Below are 25,976 nucleotides of genomic sequence, written 5' to 3' on the forward strand. Positions count from 1 at the left end.
AGGACTTCACCAAATCATACCAAAGAAGTGTGTTTTTGACAGAGCGGTCCTGCTTTGGAAGATGCCGGTGAGTAAATCAACTTCAAATGTCTCTGCTATTGGCTATCGTCGCGTGAGTAAACATCAGTAAACGATACGATCGCGTGCTTCGTCATTCAAATGCGCTAACGGTTACTCCATTGTTGTTCTGTATAACGTTACACTATTCTGACTCTGACGTGCAAAACCGTTTTGCTTGCTACCTCTAAGGTCTAGTCACATACAATAGTCCATAAACCGAATCATGTCCTCATAAACTGCACACAAAGGCCCCTAAATACAGTACATACCACAGAGACGGACATCCTGATGTTGCCGTTTCTCCTGTTCAATTTATTTCAGCCTCAGATTTGATTGTGGATCATTATCTGTATTAGCTGAGATAGATGGGTTTCTCCACGCTTGAGGACGTCACCGCTTTGCGCGCTTGTCATTCTTTAGCTCCGCCCACACGATACGCCTCCAGGCGCTCTGTTTTTTCCGGAAAGACTCGGTACAGCCCATATTTCTTTTATAAATATGATAAAACTAAAGACTTTTCGGAGATATGAAGGATGCAATACTACTCTATAGGTACTCAAGATTGACATGAGATTGACTGAAACTGAGTGTTTCACCCCCCCTTTAAGCATTTGTACGTTTATTCCAAAATAATAACTAAAAGCAATAACAATTTAAACAATACATTTTATTTGTGACCTGATGTTCAGCTGTCAACATATTTTCATCAGTCATCAAGCTATGTAAACACTGGACACAGTCATGAAGATGAATGAATGAATGAATGAATGAATGAATGAATGAATGAATGAATGAATGAATGAATGAATGAATGAATGAAGCATTTTATATAAAGCTCTCATATGTTCTACTGTATACCCAAAGCTCTTTGCACTCATGACAGGGGTCTCTCCTCAACCACCACCAGTGTTCAGCATCCACTTGGGTGATGTGACGGCAACCAGAGTATAATCGCTCCAGTGCGCTCGGCTCACCGCACACCAGTAATAGGTGGAGCGGAGAGAGAGGGATAGAGCCAATTCAGTAGATGGGACTTATTAGGAGGCCATGATCGGTAAGGGCCTATGGAGGAAATTTGGCCTGGACACCGGGGTTACACCCTTACTCTCTACGAGTGCCATGGGATTTTTAATGACCACAGAGAGTCAGGACCTCTGTTTAACGTCTTATCTGAAGAACGGATGTAAACTTTAATTTCACCAAGCTGATTGCTCACTTTAAAAAAAACACATTCATCATGATTTCAGGCCATTTAAAATTTGATTTTGATGTGACATAAAGTGGTGATATCTAATTGGCTCAGTTGTTTACTTACTTGCAAAACTAGTATTCTCTAGCCTCTGGTCAAAAAAGCCTAAAATTAATATTTGCAAAGCTTAATGCTAATCACTGAAATTTTAGTGTTGTTTTATAGTTATAATATGGATTTTTTTTTTTTTTTTTTGAGGAGGCACTGCCTCCCTTGTCTCCTCAGATATAACGAAGATATTTTCATAATTTGTTTCAACATAAAAGCTGTTAAGCTGTCTCTGTGTGTGTGTTAAACAATGCCAAAAATAACAAAAAGATCTTAGTGTTTACATAATCTTTAAAGGTGCGCCTGTTCCTTTAACTCATTTAGGGGCGTGGCTAGATGTCAGCTCTAATTTGATTGACAGGAGAATGCAGGAGAGAAATTTGACCCGCGCAGCCTGTAGTATACACGCTGCTTCGCACACACACACACCCCCAGACTGTGACTGAGCACATAAAGCTGCTTTACATCATTTGACTTGAATAGTTCACCGCATTCACGTTTGAAGATGCAGTTTGGTCACGACTTAAAATGACACGTTTGTCATTTGGAATTAAAATATAATCATAACGTTTGTTAGTAACTTACCAGTAACAACGTTTTGAACGCGGATACTTCACCTGACGCGAACTGGATATTGTCGTCTTTGTTGTCGGGATAATTAAAACAAGTTACTTACTTTACGCATAACGATTTTTTTCTCTGAAACGGAAGGAATCCATTTCACTGACCTGTAACATTTGACAGTAGCGGAAACGTCCCATCCTGGACTAAATCGAATTCCAGGTAAGTGTTTTTTTGTAAGAAACTTGAATATAATAGGCTATGATAGAATACAATAGAATAGAAACTTGAGCGACAAAATGTACCCTGGTATTTGCTTTAACGTGTAAGCGGACCTTTGAGACGGTGTCTGTCATATTGTTTAATTCGTTAGTGATGCCAAGCAGTTCTATTGTTGTAAAAATTACTAGTAACATGTACTAAAAGATTATAATGTTTTTTTTTTTTTGTATAATAGTTTTGTATCCTATTAAAATGTATAATATAAAGCTTTGATTGTGTATTAGGCTAATAAACAGACAAACCATGCATGGTATAAGAATTTAAAGAAATACCTGTAATAAAAACAAACAAACTGTCCCCACACTAAATATTTACAGACTACAAATTGAAACCATCAGTTTAAAATCAGCTATGTCAGTATTTCATTTCTGGTGTTAATGGTTGTTATCCATAAGCCTACTTTTTTTCCTTGTGTATGACTTTAATTATTTAACAGTTCTTTTTGTACCATACATCCTTATTGTTTTGAGTGTTTGAAAGTTTAAGATTAATAATTTGGAGCAGTTTTCAAGAGGAAATTGTTTTGTTTTAAATGAATGATGAATGAGTAAGTGATTGATTGTGTGAAAAATCCTCTTGTCTGTCAGATTTTACATTAGTGCCATACCATGTGTTACACATTTCTTTGACTAATCTAAAATCTATTCAGCCATAACTTGTGTTTGGGTTTGTACATTGTGTAACATTATTCAGTTAAAATTGGCTGCATGAAGCTTTCTCTTTGAACAATAACAGGCCAACCTTTTGCCTTTTCAATCGCTCACTTTAGCCTGTTTAATTTGGAAAGTCAGGTTTGTCAAACATACTAGAGGAACTCTGTGTTATCATTAGACCTAGTTCTAGATATTTCACGTCATTCTCACAAGACTAAAATAGAGAAGACCTTCAACTGATGAGTTCCCTTCTGAAATCAACAGATGGAGCGATGACAGCAAGATGAGACACAAGTCATCACAAAATGAGAGAGTATTAAAGACTCAGCATTAATAAAAACTAAAAGAAAGTTGTGTATATACATATACACATCACATACCTTCATATCTTCTTTGAATAAATGAAGCAGAATGTTCACGCTGCTCTTTTCTGTTCAGTAAATGTACATGACTTTTCACAACAAAGGTCATTCCCGACAAAGTTATCATTTGATTTTAGGGTACTCACGTTGTATTCACTACTGTTATGATCCTTATATTGTGCTTTTTGACATTTTTTGAGCTTGATGGCTTCTGGGTGGCTTTCTTTGAATGGAAACCAGTGTGAACATTTTGAAGAAAGAAAATCATGTAGACATAATGACTGTGAGTAAATGATGACAGGATTTTCATTTTTGGAACCACTATCCCAAGCAAAAACTATAGAGCCTCTCATGTTCATATGGTCTCATGCAACAGACTCGTAATTAATTTATTAATAGAGTTGCTGAAGAGATTGATTCAAAAATCCACAATCCATCAAAAGTTTACCTCAGAAGCTGCAAGTTCCAAAAGTCATGGATCTGTAAACTTCAAAAGAGGTTTTCCACATATGTGGAGTCTCTGGAAGAATGTAGCAGTTGCTGTGGCTGTTGATAAGTGTCTCTTTCGCCTCATTGGCTAATGGAGATAACAAATGGGATTTTGGTGCTGCTGTTGTCGCATCTGTGGTCTCACTGATAGAGTGGCTGATTGAGTGTTGCGGTCGTGTCGGGTTGCAACGTTGTTTAAATAAACTTTTCAACCTTAATCGAACAGGTGAGAAGGTCCAGATGCAGCTGTCACGGATGTGTGTGCATATTGTAATGACAGCACAAGGGTATGACCACCAGAGATGTTTGACACAAACATTTTTAGCTATCAAATCCTCTTGATTAGGTCGGACCACACTCGACTCCCAGATATCCAAATAGATGTATTGATCCACTCAGGAAAACTGAGGATCAGCTAAGTGAGGATTACAAGACAGCTGCTATATGCTTTAAAATGAATCCCACACATTTTCTTAACCCCTGCGAAGATGCCTACATTAACATAAATGTGTCATGGTCAGGCTCCTCCAGCCTTATGAGTCAATTATATAGACCCCATTTGCAGAAGGGTAGTACAATGTTTACAGATAAAAGTGTCAGTTGACATGTTATTTTCTTGTGATCTCTATTTTAAGCATCTGAAACTAACTTTGCTAATCTCTAAAGACAGGTGCTGAGAATGAGAAGCTGTTGGGTTGTTGAGCACAAATGTATTAATTGACACGCTACACTACCGTTCAAAAGTTTTGGTTCATGTTTTTAAAAGAAGTCTCTTATGCTCATCAAGGCTACATTTATTTGACCGCAAATACAGTAAAAGCAGTGATATTGTGAAATATTATTACACTTTTAAAGAACCTTTATATTTTAAAATGTAATGTATTATTATATATCATAGCCATTACTTTAGTCTTCAGTATCACATCAAGAAACATTTCTTTTTATTATCAAAAGTATGGAGTAAGATAAAAAAAAAATATTATACGTTAATTTAAATTGATCAAAAATGACAGTATTATGATAATAATATAATTTATAATGAATATTATTAAATATAAGTATTTCAAATAAATGTTGTTCTTTTAAACTTATCAAAAAATCCTGAAAAAAATATTACATTTTCTACAAAAACATTAGGCAGAAAAAACTGATTGATAATAAAAAGAAACATTATTACTGATTAAAAAAATATGTAGCACCATATTATAAGGATTTCTGAAGGATCATGTGACACTGAAGACCTGAGTAATCATGCTGAAAATTCAGCTTTACCATCACATTAATAAATTACATTTTATAATCTATTGAAATAGAAAACTTTTCTTTTAAATTGTAATAATATTTCATAACATTACTGTTTTACTGTATTTTTTATCAAATAAATGCAGCCTTTTGTGAATATAAGAGACTTTCAAAAATATATACAAATATATTTATTCCAACCTTTTGACTAGACTAATTTTGACATTCATTTAATGGTTAAACTTCGGAGTATGTTCCCATAGTTCTTCAAAATACAGTAGAAATATAGTCGTTTAGAAACTTTGCACAGTAAGCCAAATATCTGGATGTCTGGAGGCTGCAGGAAATTATGGACTGCTGGCCAAAACCAACAAGCAGTCAAAAGGAATAAAAAAGAGGCTTTAGGTTAATTTCTGTGTTTAGAGCAGCATATATTTACTCAGACTAGCATGCTATACACAAAGATACCACACTGAATTGTAGCTTAAGCATTCAGTCTGTAATTTCCTGTGTGCAAAGCTACTTGTGATGAGCCTCAAAAAGGAAAAGCTCAGATAACTTTTCGAGAGTGCCGGGCTGAATTAGGTTAACTGGAAAAATACCAGTAAATCTTTTTATTTGTTTTTAGAGAAAGTCTAGGATGTCATGCAATACAAAAAGGGCCTTTCACAACAAGAACGATAAATATAACCATAACGTTTTAAAAATCACCCTAACTCTAAGAGAATTGCACAATCCATGCCGCAACTTCAACAATAACGACACAAGGAAAACAACATTGTTGGAATCACTTTCATAGTTATTTTTTTTCTCCAGCTGATGAACAATAAAACCATTGAAAGCCAATCAGATTCCAGCTGGCTGTAAAGAGCTTGAGCATTTAAAGTGGCAGATGATGCAAGTTCATCCTTCACTTGGAGTAAACAGAATGTTATTGTCCTTTGCTATGGATGCTAATATACACCAATCAGGCATAACAGTACTATTGACCACTGACAGGTAAAGTGAATAGCTCTGCTTATCTCTTCATCATGACACCTGTTAATGGGTGGGATGTATTAGGCAGCAAGTGAACATTTTGTCCTTAAAGTTGATGTGTTATCTTAGAAGCAGGAAAAATGGGCAATCATATGGATTTGAACAATTTTGATAAGGGGCAAATTGTGATGGCTAGACGACTTGGGTCAGAGCATCTCCAAAACTGCAGCTCTTATGGGGTGTTCCTGGTGTGCAGTGGTCCGTATCTAACAGAAGTGGTTCAATAAAGGAACAGTGGTGAACCGGTGACAGGGTCATGGGCGGCCAAGGATCATTGATGCAGATGGGGAGCGAAGGCTGACTTGTGTGGTCATATCAAACAGACAAGCTACTGTAGCTCAAACTGCTCAAGAAGTTAATGCTGGTGTCAGAAAGGTGTCAGAATACACAGTGCATCACAGTTTGTTGCATAAGGGTGCATAGCCACAGACCAGTCAGGGTGCTCAACAGTGACTTGTCTATCAGAACTGGACCATGGATGCACCCTGGCTGCCACAAGGCAATAAGGGTTCGGGAATGGTTTGAGGAGCACAACAATGAGTTTGAGGATTTGAATTGGCCTCTAAATTCACCAGATCTCAATCCAATCAAGCATCTGTGGGATGTGCTGAACAAACTAGTCCAATCCATGGAGGCCCCACCTCGCAACTTACAGGACTTAAAGGGTCTGGTTCTAACATCTTGGTGCCAGATACCACAGCACACCTCCAGGTCTAGTGGAGACCATGCCTCAACAGGTCAGGGCTGTTTTGAGATTTTCACTCATAATGTTATGCCTGATCTGTGTAGTAGTTATTGTTCTTGGTGTTCAGAACATTTTTAAGCACATGTTTGAAATCCTTTTATCAACAGTCATTATGGATCAGTTACGTGACAAGTATTTGTTTGCAATGTGTCAATAGTTTGTGGTGTGATACTTAGTTATGAGGGCAAAATTGGCAAATAAATTGAATCTATTTTTAGTTATGTTAATTAATAGTGATACCTTATAACATTCTTACGGTACCCTTTTTTTTTTATTGTTGTTGTTGTTCCAACTCAGATCTGTTGTAATGTGCATTTGTGCATCCATGATTAGGGTCATGAGATGAAAAGCAGTCAAGGTCCAGCTTATAATATGGATATTTGCAGCCATCTCAGTCAACTCAAAAGCTCTCTTTATCTCTGGTGCAAGTCTATTTTGAGCCACAGTGTTGTCTCTCTTTGATCACCAGTGTTCCCTATGGTAAAAACCCAAGTGTGAGTCCAGCTAACCAGTTGGGGGCATTTATGGAGGGTAAAGACGACGGACAATAGACAGAATCACCTTTCAACACCTCTTTAAATACATTGGGGATAACATTAAAGAGCCAGTAAATCACTCTCGCCTTCATGCTAATGTGGCATCACTTTACATCTGTCGCGTTTCCTCACATTTGTCCACGTCAGTACACTCAACACATACGGTGTGTATTTAAATTTCTTGGGTTTGAACTTAAGAATATCAGTTTAATTAAAACTTAAGTATATATTTTTTATTGTTGAAATATTTTCTCCTATCTCATTAGATTGATTACCTTAGTCATTGCTTTCCCCATTCCTTTTGATACAGAAATTACACACTGCAGCTTTTAAGATTATGGAAACAGTTTTAGCACTCTTACATACTTGATTCGTATTGGTCAATTGCAACATTCCGCATTCTGATACTTCCTTAAAGAGTGCAACAGTGCCTGTCCACTTTTTACAGAGGCCTTGGTTTCGGAAGTGTTTTTCCTATTCCCATTTTTCCCATATGGATTTTTAAAAAGCCTTTGTTTAGAAGTTATAAACCATAAATCAAACCAGCTATGAGATGAATCACAATATTACAAACATTGATTTGAAGCAAAACAATTATTTGAAAAGCAAAAAAGACAAAGATACAAGACTGTATTTTAAGTCGGCATAAAACCATATTGCTGTATATTATATCTATACCTTACGAACAGGAAATTTATTCAAATGTGCTATTAGCATGCTTATTTTAAACAAAAAATAAGAAAGAAATATACTTAAAAATGCACAAATATATACTTTATAGGCCAACTTGACTTATACTAACAGAATATGTATATGGACTATCCATGAACTCCATATTTTGATCAAGAAGATATACTTAAAAGTATAATTAGATATTCTATTGGCTTGTAGTTTTTAATCTTTTGACTGAGCAGCCTATTAAATACTAGTTTTATATAACCTACAGCCTTATGTACATTGTTTGAAAATATTGATTTATAAGGAAAACAGATTATGTTCCTATTTCTGAGTATCTGAATTTTTGTGTTTTTTGTGTAGGCTAGTCTACTGGTAGTGCACATACAGCATGTGCACGACGTAAATGTAAAACAATGCAATGATTTTCCATAATAGCCTAACTGCAGTATAAAACTTCTAAACTCCTAGTAGTTTACTAAGAAAGTATACTTGTACTTTCATAAACTAAAAAAATTACTATGAGTATTAAAATGGTAAACTACAAATGGTAAACTATGGTTCACTTGTTGTACAGATGCAGGAAAAATGAGAAACATAGTTGTGAGTTATGCTCTTAAAGTTTACTACTGTTACACTTATAGCACATTTAAACATATTCTATATATATACTAAAATGTGGGCCATTTTAGACCCAAGACGCATTGAAAGTATTCAAGTTTACTGCTATATTGATATTAGTATACTTACTACATAAAGTTTACTTTAAAAATATACTTGAACTTTACTTAAGTATACGTCATAAAATGAACTTGACGTATACTTATTTATACTTTACTTTCCTCTAGAGTAGATTCTTTTGCACATTGTAATGACTTATTTTTTCTGGGTGAAAACGCAAAGATAATATACAGTGAAAAAAATAAGCATTTGAACACCCTGCTATTTTGCAAGTTCTCCCACTTAGAAATCATGGAGGGGTCTGAAATTGTCATCATAGGTGCATGTCCACTGTGTGAGACAAAATCAATTTTTTTTTCTTCCAGAAATCACACTAAGATTTTTTAACTATTTATTTGTATGATACAGCTGCAAATAAGTATTTGAACACCTGAGAAAATCAAAGTATTTGGTACAGTAGCCTTTGTTTGCAATTATAGAAGTCAAACGTTTCCTGTAGTTTTTCACCAGGTTTGCACATGCTACAGGAGGGATTTTGGCCCACTCCTCCACACAGATCTTCTCTAGATCAGTCAGGTTTCTGGCCTTTCGCTGAGAAAAACAGAGTTTGAGCTTCCTCCAAAGATTCTCCATTGGGTTTAGGTCTGGAGACTGGTTAGGCCACGCCAGAACATTGATATGCTTCTTACAGAGCCACTCCTTGGTTATCCTGGCTGTGTGCTTCGGGTCATTGTCATGTTGGAAGACCCAGCCTCGACCCATCTTCAATGCTCTAACTTAGGGAAGGAGGTTGTGCCCCAAAATCTCGCAATACATGGCCCCGGTCATCCTCTCCTTAATACAGTGCAGTCGCCCTGTCCCATGTGCAGAAAAACACCCCCAACGCATGATGCTACCACCCCCATGCTTCTCAGTAGGGATGGAGTACTTGGGATGGTACTCATCATTCTTCTTTCTCCAAACACATTTAGTAGAATTATGACCAAAAAGTTCTATTTTGGTCTCAACTGACCACATGACTTTCTCCCATGACTCATCAGGATCATCTAAATGATCATTGGCAAACTTAAGACGGGCCTGGGCATGTGCTGGTTTAAGCAGGGGAAGCTTCTGTGCCATGCATGATTTCAAACCATGACGTCTTAGTTTATTACCCACAGTAACCTTGGAAACGGTGGTCCCAGCTCTCTTAAGGTCATTGACCAGCTCCTCCCGTGTAGTTCTGGGTGGATTTCTCACCTTTCTTATGATCATTGAGACCCCACAAGGTGAGATCTTGCATGGAGCCCCAGCCCGAGGGAGATTGACAGTCATGTTTAGCTTCTTCCATTTTCTAATGATTGCTCCAACAGTGGACCTTTTTTCACCAAGCTGATTGATTTCCCTGTAGCCTTTTCCAGCCTTGTGGAGGCAGTAAAATTTTGTCTTTAGAGTATTTGTACAGTTGTTTGGTCTTGGCCATGTTAGTAGTGGGATTCTTACTGATTGTATGGGGTGGACAGGTGTCTTTATGCAGCAACGACCTCAAACAGGTGCATCTAATTTAGGATAATAAATGGAGTGGAGGTGGACATTTTAAAGGCAGACTAACAGGTCTTTGAGGGTTATAATTCTAGGTGATAGACAGGTGGTCAAATACTTATTTGCAGCTCTATCATACAAATGAATAGTTAAAAAATTATATATTGTGATTTCTGTTTTTTTGTTGTTGTTGTTGTTGTTGATGTCTCTCACAGTGGACATGCACCTACGATGACAATTTCAGACCCCTCCATGATTTCCAAGTGGGAGAACTAGCAAAATACCAGGGTGTTCAAATACTTTTTTTCTTCATAGTATATAGGTAAGATGATTGATTCAAATCAGTAATGTCCACGTATTTATTTAGTTGATGGGTAGCTGTATAATGAACAGTTAACCAGTATTATCACGAAATAAACCAACTGTAAATTATTGATTAAAATAATGACTGATTAATGTTGATTTTTTTTCACTCATAAACTTTAAGAACAGCCACATTTTCTCCTTATTTCTCAATTAATTCCTGCTGTCCTTTAAACAAACCTTTAGTGTTTTAACCTGACAAACTGTGATTTACAGTTGGAAACTTTAATGCTGCCGAGCCAAGCCTTCTTAATGTCCTGGAGAGAAACCTCTCTGTGTAGATGGATGAGTGGTGATTTACTTGCAATTTTTCAAGTTTAGCCTTCTAACACTATATAAACACATTTTTTTCCCTAGCTATTTTGCAGAAACAATAATTGATTTAAAAAATATAAAAACCCGTACTTAATGATTAGTAAAATCTTTTTAGTAATTTGTTTGTCTGAATGCTTTTTGTTTTGTCACAGGCACATATGTGAGAGACCACAAACAACAATGTCGAAGACCCAGAAATCAGAGTCCAGGTCTCGCTCTCGATCGGCCTCCAGATCAAGATCCCATTCTTATTCCCGCTCCCGCTCCAGCTCCAGATCTAGATCACGAAAGCGCAGATATGAGTAAGTGCCCATTATGATCATTTAAAAGCATCTACTGGCTTTGTTCATCATTATGACATGCAAAATGTACTGTAAATGAAAAATGAGACGCTCCCACCTTACTGTGCAGTACAAAGCTGGCATGTGCAGATGTGGGATGAAGGGCAGTTGGTTTCGATTTTTGATTTCAGTTTTGAATCCGATTTTGTACTTTCAAGTTTCAATCATCACTTTCAGTGACGTGTTGTGTATTTAAATACATAACAGAATGAATAGGAAAGTGGGGGGATTTTGTAATATTTCTAAGAGGAAAAACTAATGAAATTATTACTTTGCTGTAATCATTTCCATTTTACTGACTATTGAGTCATTCATGCTGATTTATTTAGCTTCTTTTTCTGTCTTACAATCAGGTCCAGATGGAATCAGTACACAATTCTACATAAATGAATGCAAATGTGTGTTCATATTCCATCTGGGTCTGCTTTTAATCTTGTGCTCGATGAACAACGAACTTTAACTACTCATTCTGACCATACTACACTGCACAAATTTAAACACAATAAGGCTTACTTTGTCTTGACAGATGTGCTTAAGGTTTGAGCTGGTTGGAAAACTGTTAAATTCTCACTTTGTACGTAAACACACAATGGAACTTCATTGTAAACACACACGACCATGTGACTCATGCAGAGTTTCCCATCCATGACTCATTTTAAATTAAAATCAATATTTCAGTGCCAGTGTCAGCCATCTAGCCACAGATGCCAGGCCAAAATTATGTAAGCTACACCTCCGTACATAAATAAAAGTACCCTTAAGCGTTTGGCTTCCTCTCTTGTTGAAAAGGTGCTGCTCAGTCACTGTGATTTTACTCTTCATGTATTCGTCAGCATTGCGTAAAGTCTGATATTTGGGAAGGGCTGCGGCTTTGGAAAGGCTCACCACAGATTCTTATTTCTCATACTAAAATTGTACTTCCCGGCACATTTTGTTAGGACTGCTGGTTTTGTGCTTACAGCACAGTAGAGGCTCTTAGGTAGCCAAATGTAAGCTGTCCCTGCCAAACTGCTGCACTGTTTTAGACAAAAATGGATGCATACTTGTGGTACTCTGGTTTTTTGTTGTAATATTTTTGAGGATGCAAATTTTCCCCGCAAGCATGGATCCTTTTTCCTGTGTGGTTGACAGTGTGCTTTGAGCCGAGTCGGAAAGAAGTGCATTGTTGATTTTTCATGCAAATAGGCAAAATCTGATGTCCATTATTTGCAAGGGAAAATTTTTAAAGCCTGGCTTTTCATTGCTGACCAGTTTCAGAGCAGTGATGCAGCAGCTGGAAAAAGCTTGACAAACATATATCTTGCAGCGTGGTTCTGTATGCATCAAACTGTCCAAATAAAACTCATGGGTATCTGGCCATGAGTGTCAGGATGTAAAATTCTATCAGTAAATAAAAATGGAAGAAAAAAAAAAAGGTCAATTACTCACACAGTTCTAAAGGACTAAAGGTTTTAAGGTTTAAAATTACTGTAACATCAATATGACTTTTCCACTATATTTAAAATAATACAATAGCTTTGTGTGACAAAAAAATAAACAAAAAATGTGTGAGAATCTTGTGAGCTGGTTGTTGTGACCAGATCAGTGAGATGACTTGAGAAATTAATCAGTCCGATTCATGAATTAATCATTCGGACAAATTTTGATCAAGTCACAAATCAGATATCTCCTTTCTGTCATGAACTTCAAGGAGAGCTATAGGAGATAATAATAATTACTTAGATGTAGGACTTCAGAAGTTTTGCCATTCAGTGCTTACGATGATTCATATAGTCTACTTTTATGCTGCATTTGTGCCATTTTTGAAGATTAAGTCTCTTCATTGTAACAACAGGGAAAAGTGCAACCAGTAAAATTCAAATGTCTGATTTTGTGTTTCCCAGGAGAAAGAAAATTATATGGGTTTGAAACAGAATGAGAGTGACTAAATAAGTACATCATTTTCATTTTAACTTCAGTTAAGTGCTTTTCAAATGTAATTGTTACCTTCAGTAAGAGTTGACTGTCTGTACAAAGCTAATGTGTTGTAACTGGCAGGATGAGAACCTCCTCTTTGCTTCATAGAGAGTAGAAATCTTTCCCATATGACCCATGTGACTGAGTCTTTCCATCCGCGCTCACTAGAGGAGATGCAAAGTCCCTCTTGCTCACTGTGAGAGTATCATGTTGCTCCGTGCACTACCTTCTTACTCTGTATTCCAATGAAAAAACGCAACAGGTGAGTAGAAAACCAGCCGAAACTGTAGATACAAGTCGATTGGTGTCCTTACTGTCATTATATTTTGAGTTTTTGCTGGATGGTAAATTGGTCGCAGGGTTCTTTACTTGGATAATCATTTGCAATGCTTTGTTTCATTTTCCAAATGCTGAAAAATTCCACTGTATTAGAATGGCAGATTTTAATGCAATGCTTCACAAAATTGCCTGACTTCTACGATTGTATTGTCTTATACAGTTGCATAGCATGTTTCAGTGTTTTCCATTGAGATTACATTCAAAATTCTATAGAACAGAGTGCAATGCATAGTATGAAGTACTTGCATGTGCAAATTGTTTAGTTGATTATCAGTGTTTGTGATATGTTAAGACATGCTAAAAGGGACTGGCTTACAAAGAGAGCAGAACTACCTAGATCTGTTCATAAATAGAGCAACAGGGCCACCGTATGGCTACAGTTGACCTTGCACCAAGAGCTTTTAAGTGTATTACTGTATCAGCAGTGTTTGCTACCTTAAATAATTATTTTTAGATACTGGTATGCAAATTACTGATCTTGATACAGTTTTAATTTTAAGGCTCTATTGATCATCATTTTACCATTAGCTTTTGTCAGAGGAAGTCATTATGTGTTAGTCTGAATTATGTCTTAATAACTCAAACTTTGTTAATTCTCAAGTGTCTCATAACCAAATCTCTTGACATCATAACCAAAGTACATTTGAGTGACATTTGATTTGAGATCCGCAGCGGTGAAGGTAAATCTTTGGTTTGTTGTTCCTGTTGTTCAGGCAGAAGTGTAAGGCTCCAGAAGAAATCCTATGGGCTAATTTGGTAGTGTTTTTTTTCCTTCTTTGGTGTTTTAAAGCCTATGATCACTATGACCTCTAGTTGTATGGTAAAAATATTATGTAAAAATGTATTTAAAATCTTTGTGCCATTTTCTATATTCCAAGGAGTTTTGTTGGCTCAATCGTTCCTCTTGTTGTCTTCAAGCTCTAGGTCTCGTTCTCGATCAAGATCCCATTCCCCGCCCCACAACCGTGAACGGAACCACACACGGGAGTACCAGAACCAACGGGAGTTTCGCGGCAACCACAGAGGCTTCCGGAGGCCATATTATTTCCGAGGCAGAGGTCAGGGCTTTTTCCGTGGTCGCTTTCAGCGTGGTGGAAGGGGTGGATATAACAACTACCGTCAGAAAAACTGGCAAAACTTCCGGCAGTACCCTCAGCAGCAGCAGCAGCAGAAGCAGTACCACCCCAACAGCCCTAAGAGGGGCCGTTCACGCTCTCCCAAGAAGCAGTTGAGCAGCCCGCAGTCCCGCAGCCATTCCCGCCGCTCTGACAGGTCATCCTCAGGGAGATCGCCACAGTCACACCATTCGTCCTCCTCCAACTCTGGGTCTGCCAAACGCACATGCAAAGATGTAAGAGAGGACATCTCAGTGCCTGAAGAAACTCGAGGAGGTGGAGATGTGGCTCTGGCAGAGCAGGTGGGAGGCTCTTCTTCGGCTGAAGGGAATGCTGATGGAGACAGGACTTTGGAGAACTCTCAGGTTTTGACGAACCATGACACTAGTCCTAAAAGGACAAATCCACAGGTTTGCTCCTCTGTCACTAATGAAGAACCGATTGACTCTGCAACCAACGAGACAAGTCCTGCTCATAAGAGTTCAAATACTCAGAATAAAGGTGCCACCGCCTGGCAGAAAGTTGCAACTGCACCTTCAAACAACAGCCCCATAAAGAAAAGACTTAGCCCAATTTTCAATGGTTTTGGGCTCTTTACAAATATTGACCAACAGACAGACGATAGAATTGCTATCTCCGCTGCATTTTTGAAGTAAGTCATTTATCTTTCAAAGAAAAAAAAAATGTTGTTAATTTATCCATTTTTACACTACTGGTCAAAAGTTTGGAAGGATCCATTTATTTGATCAGAAATAAAATAAAAACTGGAATATTGTGAAATATTATTACAATTTAAAATAACTATTTTCTATTTGAATATGTTTTAAAATGTAATTTACTTTTGTTATGCTGAAGTGAAGGGTCATCAAATTCACAATTAAATGCTGATTTGGTGCTCAAGAAAACATTATTGCTGCTTAATATTTTTGTGGAAACCATAATACACTATCATTCAACAATTATGGGTAAATAAGATAAAAATATTCATATTTTTATTCAGCAAGGACACATTAAATTAATCAAAAGTGACATTAAAGACATTCATAATGTCTGAAAGATTTATATTTCAAATAAATGCTAATACATTTCTTTGAACTTTCTGTGCATCAAAGAATCCTCAAAAAAGTTTCCACAAAAATATTAAGCAGCAATAACTTTATGATAATAATAAGAAACATTATGAATAAACTATAAAATTGAGCACCAAATAATCATATTAGAATGAGTTCTGATGGATCATGTGACACTGAAGACTGAAATAATGGCTGCTGGAAATTCAGCTTTGCCATCACATAAATAAATAACATTTTAAAATATAATAAGAAAATAGTTATTTTAAATTCTTATAATATTTCACAATATTTCTGTCTTGTATTACATTTTTTTATAAATAAATGCAGGCTTGACTTTTCAAAATCATAAATAAATCTTAATTATTCCAAACTTTTGACCAGTAGTCTATATTATTTAACTTGTTTGTCCTAGGGCTGGGTATTGTTCTCAAGCCTTTCAAGCTATGTTGATGACAGATGTTCATAAATTTGACGGACGATATGCATTTGAATATTGCTTTCTATTTTCTTTTTCTTTTTTACCTTTATTTTAGTCAGTAATAAGAATGGAAGTAACACAATAAATCCTGTGTGTGTGCCAGACAAAAAGTAAGATTGCTCATTTGGTTTGCAATCTGCCCTTCAAATGCATCAAAAGAGCTTTTGGAAGAAAGAGCCAACACACGAAGAGCTAGATATGCCTTGTTTACAAATGTCAGCTCGCAGTCTGTAATTTAGATGTGCTAAAAATGTCTAAAAGGTTTATATTTGCACTTTGCAAATGGAAGAAGTGAAATATTCCCAGCTGCAGTGCACACACACACACTTGTTTGCCTGTTTCAGACTGGAAGCCATTCATTTGTGTACGGTAAAATGATCCAAATCCATTATAGTTTATGCATAGTTCTGTCAGTTTGACATGAAGCAGCAGTCATTGGTCATGTCAAAACGACAACAGATGCATCTGAGTACATTATTGTAAGTAATAATGAAGTGCAATTCTCTTTTTCTCATTGGCCAGATTCCTGGAGGAGCAAAATGTTACAAAACAGGCCTCCGCATGGGAGAACAACACACACAAAGGGAAAAGTAACGGAGAATTAGTATGTGATAAAGAAAATGGAGGAACCTTTGAAAAGGGCATTGAGTTGTCTCGCACTGTAGATCATGACAACGCAGGAGAGAAGGAGAAATGCAAATCTTCAAAGAGTGGTGATGGTAAAAAGTTATCCATAAGCACCCCTAAAAAGGGTCCACGAAACGGCCCAACATTTCTGTGCGAGGATGGTGAGGACGATGATGATGAAAGGGAGATCTCTGATAGGGTGAGGGATGTGGAAAGCAATCCCTCCAAAAGCAAAAGCAAAGTCACGCTATCTGCTCGTGAAATGTTCGAGAAGCGTATCAGGAGGATGCAGGACATGGCATGGGATGATGAGCTGGAAGCTCTCCTGCTCTGCCATAAACAGGAAAGAGCAGCAAATATCCTAGCTGCTCTCTCTAAGAGCGGCATGCTTAAGGATCCCTCCCCTGAAAAGCTCTCGAATGTGAAACGAAAAGAGAAACCCACACTGCTTCCTAGGAGGAGTTCTGAGAGCCATGAGCAAGAGATGTTTGTGGTTATGAACGAGGAATCCCCACCAAGAACTTCTGCGAAAAGAGGAAGTGAATTCAATGTAAGGATGGATTCTCTCAGTGATGACCTTGCAAGGTAAACGATTGTCATTTCCCTCCAAGATCTCAGAAATGACCTTTTGCTTCTACTTGTGTCTTCACAAAACATTGCATTGTTGTGCATATGACTGACCATCACATATTAAATATATTTCATTTTGTCTTTTGTCATTTTTCTATTTGACAGAACATCTGTTTTGACCTCTGAAAGGAGGAATCTTCTGGATTTTGTGCATCTTGATAAAAAGGATTGGGAGTTTCAATCTGTCCTTCAGCATCTTCAAGCTCAACAGTCACCTAGAAGCCCATCTGAGCTGTTTGCTCAACACATAGTTTCAATTGTCCATCACATTAAAGGTAACTGAAACCTCTCTGTCTTGTACAGCTAATGTTGTGAGAGTGTTGTAGTATTTGTATTGTTCCATCACCCCTCTAAAAAAATGAATTGAATGTTATTTATATTTATGTATTTAATCTAGTTATTCACAAGGAGACAAATATGTTAAACCAATAACATGACAATGATGTACTAAAACAGAAACATTTTTACTTTGTGTTTTTTAAAAGACTTGACTTCCGGATCCGGGAAACTGACTAAAATGCTGTATTATGCTGCCAGGCCAGTAGTTGGCAATGTCACTTTGTAAAGAAACAGGTGTTTGCGCACATATGCATTATTTTACATATGTAAATAATGCATCTCCGCTGGTTGTAGTAGTGGTGCAGTAAATCTACTTTTTGCTGGAGAACTGTTAATAAACTCAGTATCTTGAGCAGCCTATAGTCCGTCATTGTTGTTTTGGCGTAACACGTTTGCACATGATGTCACCTTTTTCACAAATTCACGTTTGTGTAGTTTACATGGAGATGATCATTTTCAAAATCGTGCACTTTAAAATCCGTTTTCAAAAGTTTTCCTTTTTCAAGCTCCCAAAAACGGGGCTTTTTATTGTGCCAAAACGGATAAAAAGTTTTCTGTTTTTAGTTGAAAACAGTGTTGCTTTTTTTTGTGTGTGTGCAGTGTATGATAAAGATTTAATAACTTTTTTTCACTTGCAAAAAATACCTTATTTTTTATCCTGCCCACAGCTCAATATTTTCCTTCTTCTGGACTGACCCTAAATGACCGCTTTGCCATGTACCAGAGAAGAGCTGCTGAGAAAGAACTCATCAAGCAGAGAAAGAGTCCAGAGATACACAGGTATAAAAATTCAGGGACTTCCCATGCTGGTTTCTCATGCACGTATGAGCAATTAACTTGTTTTGACCATTTCTAAGACTTTAAGAAAGGAGGATCAACATATATCAAAATATTACTCTCTTCACCTCTCTTTTTTTCACAGGAGAATTGATGTTTCTCCCAGTGCTTTTAAGAGGCACTCTCTTCTGTTTGATGAGATGAAAAGCACCATGGAAAACAGCTTCAAGGTGACCAAAAATTTTGAAATATGACGTATTTTGGAAAAGAATGCTGTGCGAGTGATGGGGCCAGAGCATTCTTAGGCTTCCTTCTCTCTCTAAAAACTCTTGTTTCTGATGAGAGAGGCATAAAGTCCAAAAAGTGAGATGCAAAAAGAGGTGCATTCAGGTTGTTGTGTTGTAAATGCCCCCTCAACGTTTGATGGTAACCTTTTACAAGCCTTCCTAAGGCAGTTGAGGCAAGAAATCAGAGGTCAGAAATGGAAGTGACCAGTTGTTCCCATGTCAGATCCATTCAAAGGACTCTAAACAGAAGTCATAGTAAGTATTTCTCTTCAAAGCCTGCAAAGAAAAGTGAGGTGTTTAGGCCAAGTAAAAACAACATACTTTCATGAGCACCAATGAAAGTATTTCTGCTGTGGTCCAATAATGTTTCCTTTTGTACTATGTTTCGTTTATTTTAATATTTTTTTGGATTTCGCTGAGCAAGTGAGAGGAAATCAAAACATTATTTCCCATTTCTGAGAAATACTGCTTAATGAACCTTGAAAGACTGTAAGAAGCCAAAATGCTACATAAAATAATATTAGAGAAGGCCTCTTCCTCTTATCCATTTGCATGATTGTTTCAAGTCAGCTGTTGCCATGTTTTTCGTTTTGGTCCCGCCCCATACAATGCTGCATGAAGCTAATAGATCACGCCGCTAACCCACATCTGGCCACAACATCTCTCTTTCTCCTCACGACAGGTTGATGGTAAAAAATCTAAAGGTGATTCTGTGGACCTTCGACTTGATATTGAGCGCAGAAAGAAATACTTGAGTGGAGAGAGAGAGCACAGAGAGGAAGAATACGGAGGAAGAGTATCGGTGGAATCTCCGGAATCAAGAAGGGAAACATCCACAGAGAAAGCCTCAAAGAACCACAAAAAACCAAAGTAAGTTGCATGGGAAAAGATGTGAATACAGAGGTTCAGTTCTAAAAAAACAGCTTTAAATAGTTATTTTAAGTAACTAATAAACCAGTGAGCAATAGCCGTCATTTCACCATCTCGATATAGTCTGGCTATGAGTAACCCACCAGTTCAAGCTTAAATAACCTTGAATTTGGTTACATGTCGTTTTTGCCATAATTAACTTGCGAGAGGTATAATATTCCATCATGCAAGCAAAGGCAACTGTGTCCTTTCTTTGACGTTCATTTTTTAGATGGCTAGATGTCTATTAAATATTCACTGACCGGCCAAATTTTGCCTTGATGTCATGGTTGTGTTTGGACGCCATTTAAACACAATATTGCTTGATGGGAAGGTAACAGATATATTTTAGTTTAGGCTTGTTGTAATGCCGCAAGTGAAAAAATTCCATGGTGATAATAACTTCCCTAAATATGAAAACTGCAGTTTTGATCAACCATTAAACAATTTTCGACATCAGATTAAATTTACATGCGGCAACATTCAATATATTGAGCCTGTCAGGAGGCCTTCAATAAATATATATTTAAAAAGTTCCTGAAGATGCGTTCACACTGTCAGCAGTCTGCAGCAACAAGAATTCAATCGTTTTCAATGAGAGTTGGTGATGAGAGGCGACATGAGTGACAGAAAGCATTGGGCAGAGCGAATGTTGAGTTATTGAACTTGCATATTGAACATGCAATACGATGCAGCAAATAGCAAAGGGAGCAGAGCTCAAATGATTGACCCCCTGATACAGTTATGTACTATATTCAAGTAGGAACCCCTACTTGTGCCCAATAAAACAGCAACTTGGCCACCTTCAGCTATTACATCACTGTCAGTGTGAACACACCTTTTTGTCTTTCTGGTCAGTTGAATATTTTGAATATGTTGGAAAAAGGTTGAAAGGTGTTTAAAAATGTCCTGATTTGCTTTGACTTCAGGTTTTTGGTAAGTGGACAACCAAATAACCTGATATGGTCACATTGACAAAAAAACAATGTTAAAGGATCGCTGATCCAGATGATTTTTGAGACCTCTTTACATCGATCAACAATGTCTCTGAATTGAATGTTATTTCATTCCTAAGGAAAAGCAAGAAGAAACGGGAGCGTTCTCAGTCATCTTCCTCATCTTCATCTGTTTACCATGAAGAAGAGGCTGAGATCAAGCCAGAAGGCTTATCCAGAGTCCAGCAGGGGTTTCGAGAGTATGGAGAGCCCGTGGAGAGAGGAAGAGCACGAGGAGGCTTTGTAAGTTGGGTGATTTTAAAGAAAGAAGATATTTGTTTAATACTTTAATAGTTATAGTTATCATTTGCTGTTTTTTAGCAGCTTAGCATACGTGGTAGAAGTTGGAACCGAGGAAATTTCCATGGAAACAGCAACGGTGATTCACAAACAAACATGTCAGCAAAGAATGAAGACTGGGATCAAGAATACACTCCCAAAAGCAAGAAATACTTCCTAGTATGTTGTGATATAAACACCTATTCTGGAGCACCTTTCTAATGCAGTTTCTCAACAACCCCATTAAAGTGCCCCTATTATGCTATGATAAAGGCTCCTAATTTAGTTTTGGAGGTCTCCTACAACAGGTTTACATCAAAGGTCAAAGAACAGTTTCATTTTCTCATTATATAGATTGTACATCACCACATTTTTCAGTGATTCTCAAACAACTCAACGGATGAATCAGTCTCTAAGTCCCTCCTTTCCGTGAGCTAATTTGCTCTGATCGGCCAGACGGCCCAGTCTGCTACGATTGGCTTACCACGTACAGCGGGTGTTTCGGAAGCTAAACACCCATTACTGTAACCGTAGTTTCACCAGTTGTTGTACACACCGTAACGACTATGTTGATTTTACCATATCAATCCAAGTGCGAGTCCGATGATTAAACATTGGTAGAAGTTATTCAACCCGAAGCTTCATCGCAAGGATGACTTGGGCAGGATGTTTCCCAGTGATACGCTACACATTTTGAAGTGCGTTATGATATGTTACTGGGGGAAAAAAAAATCTACTCCCTCTATCCCCTCCCTGTTTTAGCTTATGCTACTCTAAGCAGTGTCCAAACATTTGTATTTCAGCCACTTTTGTGATTATTTGCATCTTCATGATGGATTAAATAGACAGTTTTAGGTGATAGTGGTCCACAGCTGCTTAGCAGAACTATTTCAGTAAGACAGTAAAAATTAGTTAGCCGTTTAGCCGGACACTTACACAATATAAAACAAAAATGTATTTTGAACTCCCGGTAGAAAATATATACATCAATAATTATTCATACTTGCAGGTTGTGATTCTGAGGAGCAAGCTGGTCCAAATAAACTGGGTACTGACCCATCTTTCAAGAGTGAGCGTTTTGTGAATCCTCATCAAGTTGTTTGTCACCGGACAATGTACAACATAGGCGGGCAAATGTATTTTCTAGGGACATATAGCCGTCACAGTGGGATTCAACAAAAGAAATTCAAGTAAAGCTGACAAGAGTAAATACAAATCATTTGAATTTGTCACTGTTACATAATATTGATATGTGCAGTTTACGTAATAATGTTATGTTAAATTTATAAAAGTTTATTATGTAAGGTGAACACATTTATCAATTTAATTTACCTTTAAAACTTTTACAATAACAACAAGCTTATTTTTAGAAATAAAATGCAAAAATAACTCATTGGACAAACTCAAATTTAATTGAGAGCAGGAATTTGTGTATATGCCCACAGCCAACACAGGAACTCCTCAATGTCCATCATAACTGAACATTAAACACTAACATAAACTAACAACATCTTTCTCTTTACTGAAAAACACATAAAATAACACTAATCCCTAAATGTACCCTCCTAACGCAGTCCCTTGCAAAGCATGCTAGGAACTACAGATCCACTGTCCAGTTAGTTATGTCAGCACAAATATTTTATGTAGTTTTAACACAAATGAATTAAGTAAACTTCAGTTTTAAATATATTAGGTTGATTGAACAAATTTAATAAATATAATTAAGTTGAGGCAAAATTATATTTTTAAGGTCTGAATAATGTTTTGAGTTCTATTATACAGAATACATACTGCTTGAAAGGAGCTATTTGAAAAACCATAATAGGGACACTTTAATATAATATGAATGACAATAACAACCAACATGCTCTTTCCATGCATCCTATCTATTATATTCATGGTCTGTTCGTGTATGATTTTGCTTAAACTGAGTAATTGTTCCAAACATTTTAATTATAATAATACGCTAGGTTTGAGACAAATTAGATTATATAATTAAAGGGGTACTTCAGCGCTGGGAAGATGAATCTGTATTTAAACTGGGTCATTAATGTAGAAGAAATGTGAAATTATTTTTGAATTTGGTGCCTTCTAGACTGAGAAAAGACAGAAAATGTATTTTTGTCTCATGGGGATGAAAGACTACAATTCCCAAAATACTTTGCTGCCCTGTGAGACCACTCCCAAAGCCACCTACTGAATCACTTTTACTTTCCCAACACCGCGTTCATCTTCATAAAATCAGTTGATTTAGAGAACAGACACTACAATTAAAAACTGAAAGTGTCTGTTCAATATATTGTGATTTAGCCGCTGAGGAAGTGTCAGAACAAACGCAGCAGGAGTAAGATTACACGCATAGTGATGAGCTGAATGAGCTCTGGTGATGAGAGCTGAGGTAAACGCGTCCAGGCTCGCGGCAGTAGTTCTCAGCACGTGTTCAGTCTGGCACGTTTTCAGTTCATGCCTTTGGAAGATTAACTTTCATAGGAATTAACTTGAGAAGATAAAAAACTCACTTTGCTCCGCCGGCCGCGTTTCCATGAATGCCTGAGCCGAGCTGAGCTGTGAGTGCGACCCCATCCCCATGTGCGAGTTGAAAACATGCGGAAATGGCTCCCTCTGCTCGCTGTAGTTTTTAGCGTCTGGCCAAACATTTTACTGATGACGCAAATCGACGATATTTGCGTCACCGGAGTAATTTTTCCAGAAATAAAATGCATAAATCTCTTGTCTCAGGGAGATATGAGAGGGGGAAGCACAATCATTCAAATATACTCCAGGGTTTCTACTGATAGAAAGCCATATGCTAATCGCTGAAGTAACCCTTTAATAAGTTTTTATTACCTACCAAGTCTCCTTTAATGATTTCAGTCCCACTTACAACTATATATTTTATGTTATATAATTGATGTCCATATTTTTGTAAGCCTTTCTTCTGTCTTTGCAGCACAGTGAAAGAGATGGTCAAGGTGAGAGAAAGCAGATGAACACACGGGGGTTTGGCCGCGGTAACGTTGTTCGTGCTAAGGGACGTTTCATCCTCCGGAGGGCCACAAATACCAACAACACCAATAATACGAGCCCTAAATGGGCCCATGATAAATTCCAGGCCACTGATGATGAGGGCGAACAGCAAGGAGGTGATGTAGAACAGGACCAGTGAGGACTTCGACAGGACTTTTGAGGACAAGGAGATCCCTCATCATGCTTTAAACCCTGGGATAAGACTTGCCGGCCTTCACACTGTAAAGAATGGATATAATATCTGCATCCAAGTCTTTTAGAAAGGAAAGAGGCTTTTTTGTTGTATTGCTTTTTTATTTCCTATTTTCATGAGGATGGTTGTGTCAGCTTGGTGGTGAATTATTATTATTATTATTTTGTTCATGCAAATAAGCATGCCTTTATAAAAAAACACATTATGGAGTTTAAGCAAAATTTTTATAGGACATGTTCAATCATGACAGACACTGTTAAAGGCTATTGCTCCAACGTACATTTATTTTCCACCCTTAAATCTCCGGAAGAATTAGTGCTCAAGCACCATTGCGAATCCGGTCTCCTTTTTTGCACAAGACTTTTGAAACATGCAAGCGTAAAATACGCAGAATATAATATTTAAGTTTTGAAATAGTGATAGAATGATATATAGGCAAGGCCAATTGATTGGCTGATACTTGGGACATTTTATTATAACCATATGTTTTTATCTCTCCATTGTTTCGGTTTTAAATTCTACTGACAGCTTTGTACATGAATAGTAAGAACTTTCATTTTTTATTTGTGTGTGCGTGCGCGTGTGTGTGTGAATTGTGATTAAATGTTACAAATGCAGTACAACTCATTATATCCAATGTCCAATGATCTATATATGTCCAATGACCATATATATCGGTCGTTGGAAACTATTTTTTAGATGTTTATATCGGGCATAAAAAATTATTTTGTTTTGGCTGACCACTAGTTCAAATGTTAGGTGCCTAATGTGCCATAGTGCCTAAAGTGTAGCTTGCCACTATAGAGCTATAGCTGTTTATGTTCTCTTTTTTGCCTTAAGAAAGGACATTATCATTGTTGAAGAAAAACAGATGTACATATTGACATTTTGTGGGATTAAATGAAACTCTTTAAGACCCTTGTGTGTCTACCAATAGAAACGAAGATCATGATTTAATGACCCAGTCTCGCTATGGGACCAAACTACAGCAGGTAGACATTCATGTCCCAGTGAATAACATGGGGGAATAAAATATTTACATTCATCCAACTGCTAGGCAAAGTTGTCAACTTTAAAACTGGACAAATATCCTAAAGAAAAAAGTTAAAAATACATGTACTGACAAATGTTTTGAAGACTGTTAGCAAAAAAGGTTTGACTATGTGTGTGCATATTTTATTATGGGTTTTCCAATTATGGGTGTCTTGTCTTCAAATTGTATGCCTTTTTTTCTATTGGCTAAGCACATTCTTTAGATGAAGTAGTCAATTTGACACTTAGATATTTTAATAAAAAGTTTTTTTGGGGGGGATTTTCTTTTGAAGAGTTAAAGTAAAATAATATAGAGGGGATGTGAATAATTTACATTCATACTCGACATTGGATTTTAGTTGTCAGGGTTCTGATTTGCACTGTGTCTGGTATATACATTTGTCTTGCATTTATATACTCACAATCAGAAAGAATAAAAAATGGAACAACTTTGCATTGAGTGTTTTTTTTTGTGTGTGTGTTTGTGTGTCAAGAAAAAAACCAAGGGTTTTTCTTAGAACTAATTGTGAGCTATACACCTATTTGAATGGTCTCTTGAAAAATGCTTTATTGTTTCCTTGTAAACTGGCCTGACAGGCTCTAAATAAAAAGCACTACAGTCTTGGTACACTCATATATCTGCTATCTGTTCACTAAAAGTGCAATAAAAACACACTCGTTAATACAAAGATTACACTCCTATAAAATCGCATCAGGTTTTCCCTTGAATTCCTTGCAAGTGAGTACACCTGCTGTCAG

The 25,976-nt window shown here is 37.0% G+C and overlaps 1 protein-coding gene across 3 annotated transcripts; it reads left to right on the forward strand.

Annotated features, from left to right (window-relative positions):
- Positions 1–1,781: 1,781 nt before the first annotated feature.
- Positions 1,782–25,670, forward strand: thrap3a (thyroid hormone receptor associated protein 3a). Of its 3 annotated transcripts, none has more exons than XM_067448204.1 (11): positions 1,782–2,140; positions 10,973–11,122; positions 14,375–15,223; positions 16,645–17,334; positions 17,485–17,654; positions 18,387–18,498; positions 18,641–18,725; positions 19,465–19,652; positions 20,767–20,929; positions 21,008–21,145; positions 23,916–25,670. In XM_067448204.1, exons 2-11 carry the CDS (start codon positions 11,001–11,003, stop codon positions 24,129–24,131), a joined length of 2,733 nt encoding a protein of 910 aa, XP_067304305.1. In that variant the 5' UTR covers positions 1,782–2,140; positions 10,973–11,000; the 3' UTR covers positions 24,132–25,670. The 3 variants fall into 3 exon arrangements, with proteins under 3 accessions (XP_067304305.1, XP_067304306.1, XP_067304307.1); XM_067448205.1 differs by having other exon boundaries at positions 21,011–21,145; XM_067448206.1 differs by lacking the exons at positions 1,782–2,140; positions 10,973–11,122 and adding an exon at positions 13,275–13,379.
- The last annotated feature ends 306 nt before the right edge of the window (positions 25,671–25,976 follow it).

The sequence above is a fragment of the Pseudorasbora parva genome, chromosome 7, assembly GCF_024679245.1.
Source record: "Pseudorasbora parva isolate DD20220531a chromosome 7, ASM2467924v1, whole genome shotgun sequence".
NCBI classification, from domain to species: Eukaryota; Metazoa; Chordata; class Actinopteri; order Cypriniformes; family Gobionidae; genus Pseudorasbora; species Pseudorasbora parva.

Bases quoted from the DNA above. Each gene is read 5' to 3' on its own strand.
- thrap3a (XM_067448204.1), top strand. From the start codon at position 11,001: ATGTCGAAGACCCAGAAATCAGAGTCCAGGTCTCGCTCTCGATCGGCC. The intron at 18,726-19,464 runs GTGACCAAAAAT...TCCTCACGACAG, and splicing joins CCATGGAAAACAGCTTCAAG to GTTGATGGTAAAAAATCTAA. The intron at 21,146-23,915 runs GTATGTTGTGAT...CTGTCTTTGCAG, and splicing joins AAAGCAAGAAATACTTCCTA to CACAGTGAAAGAGATGGTCA.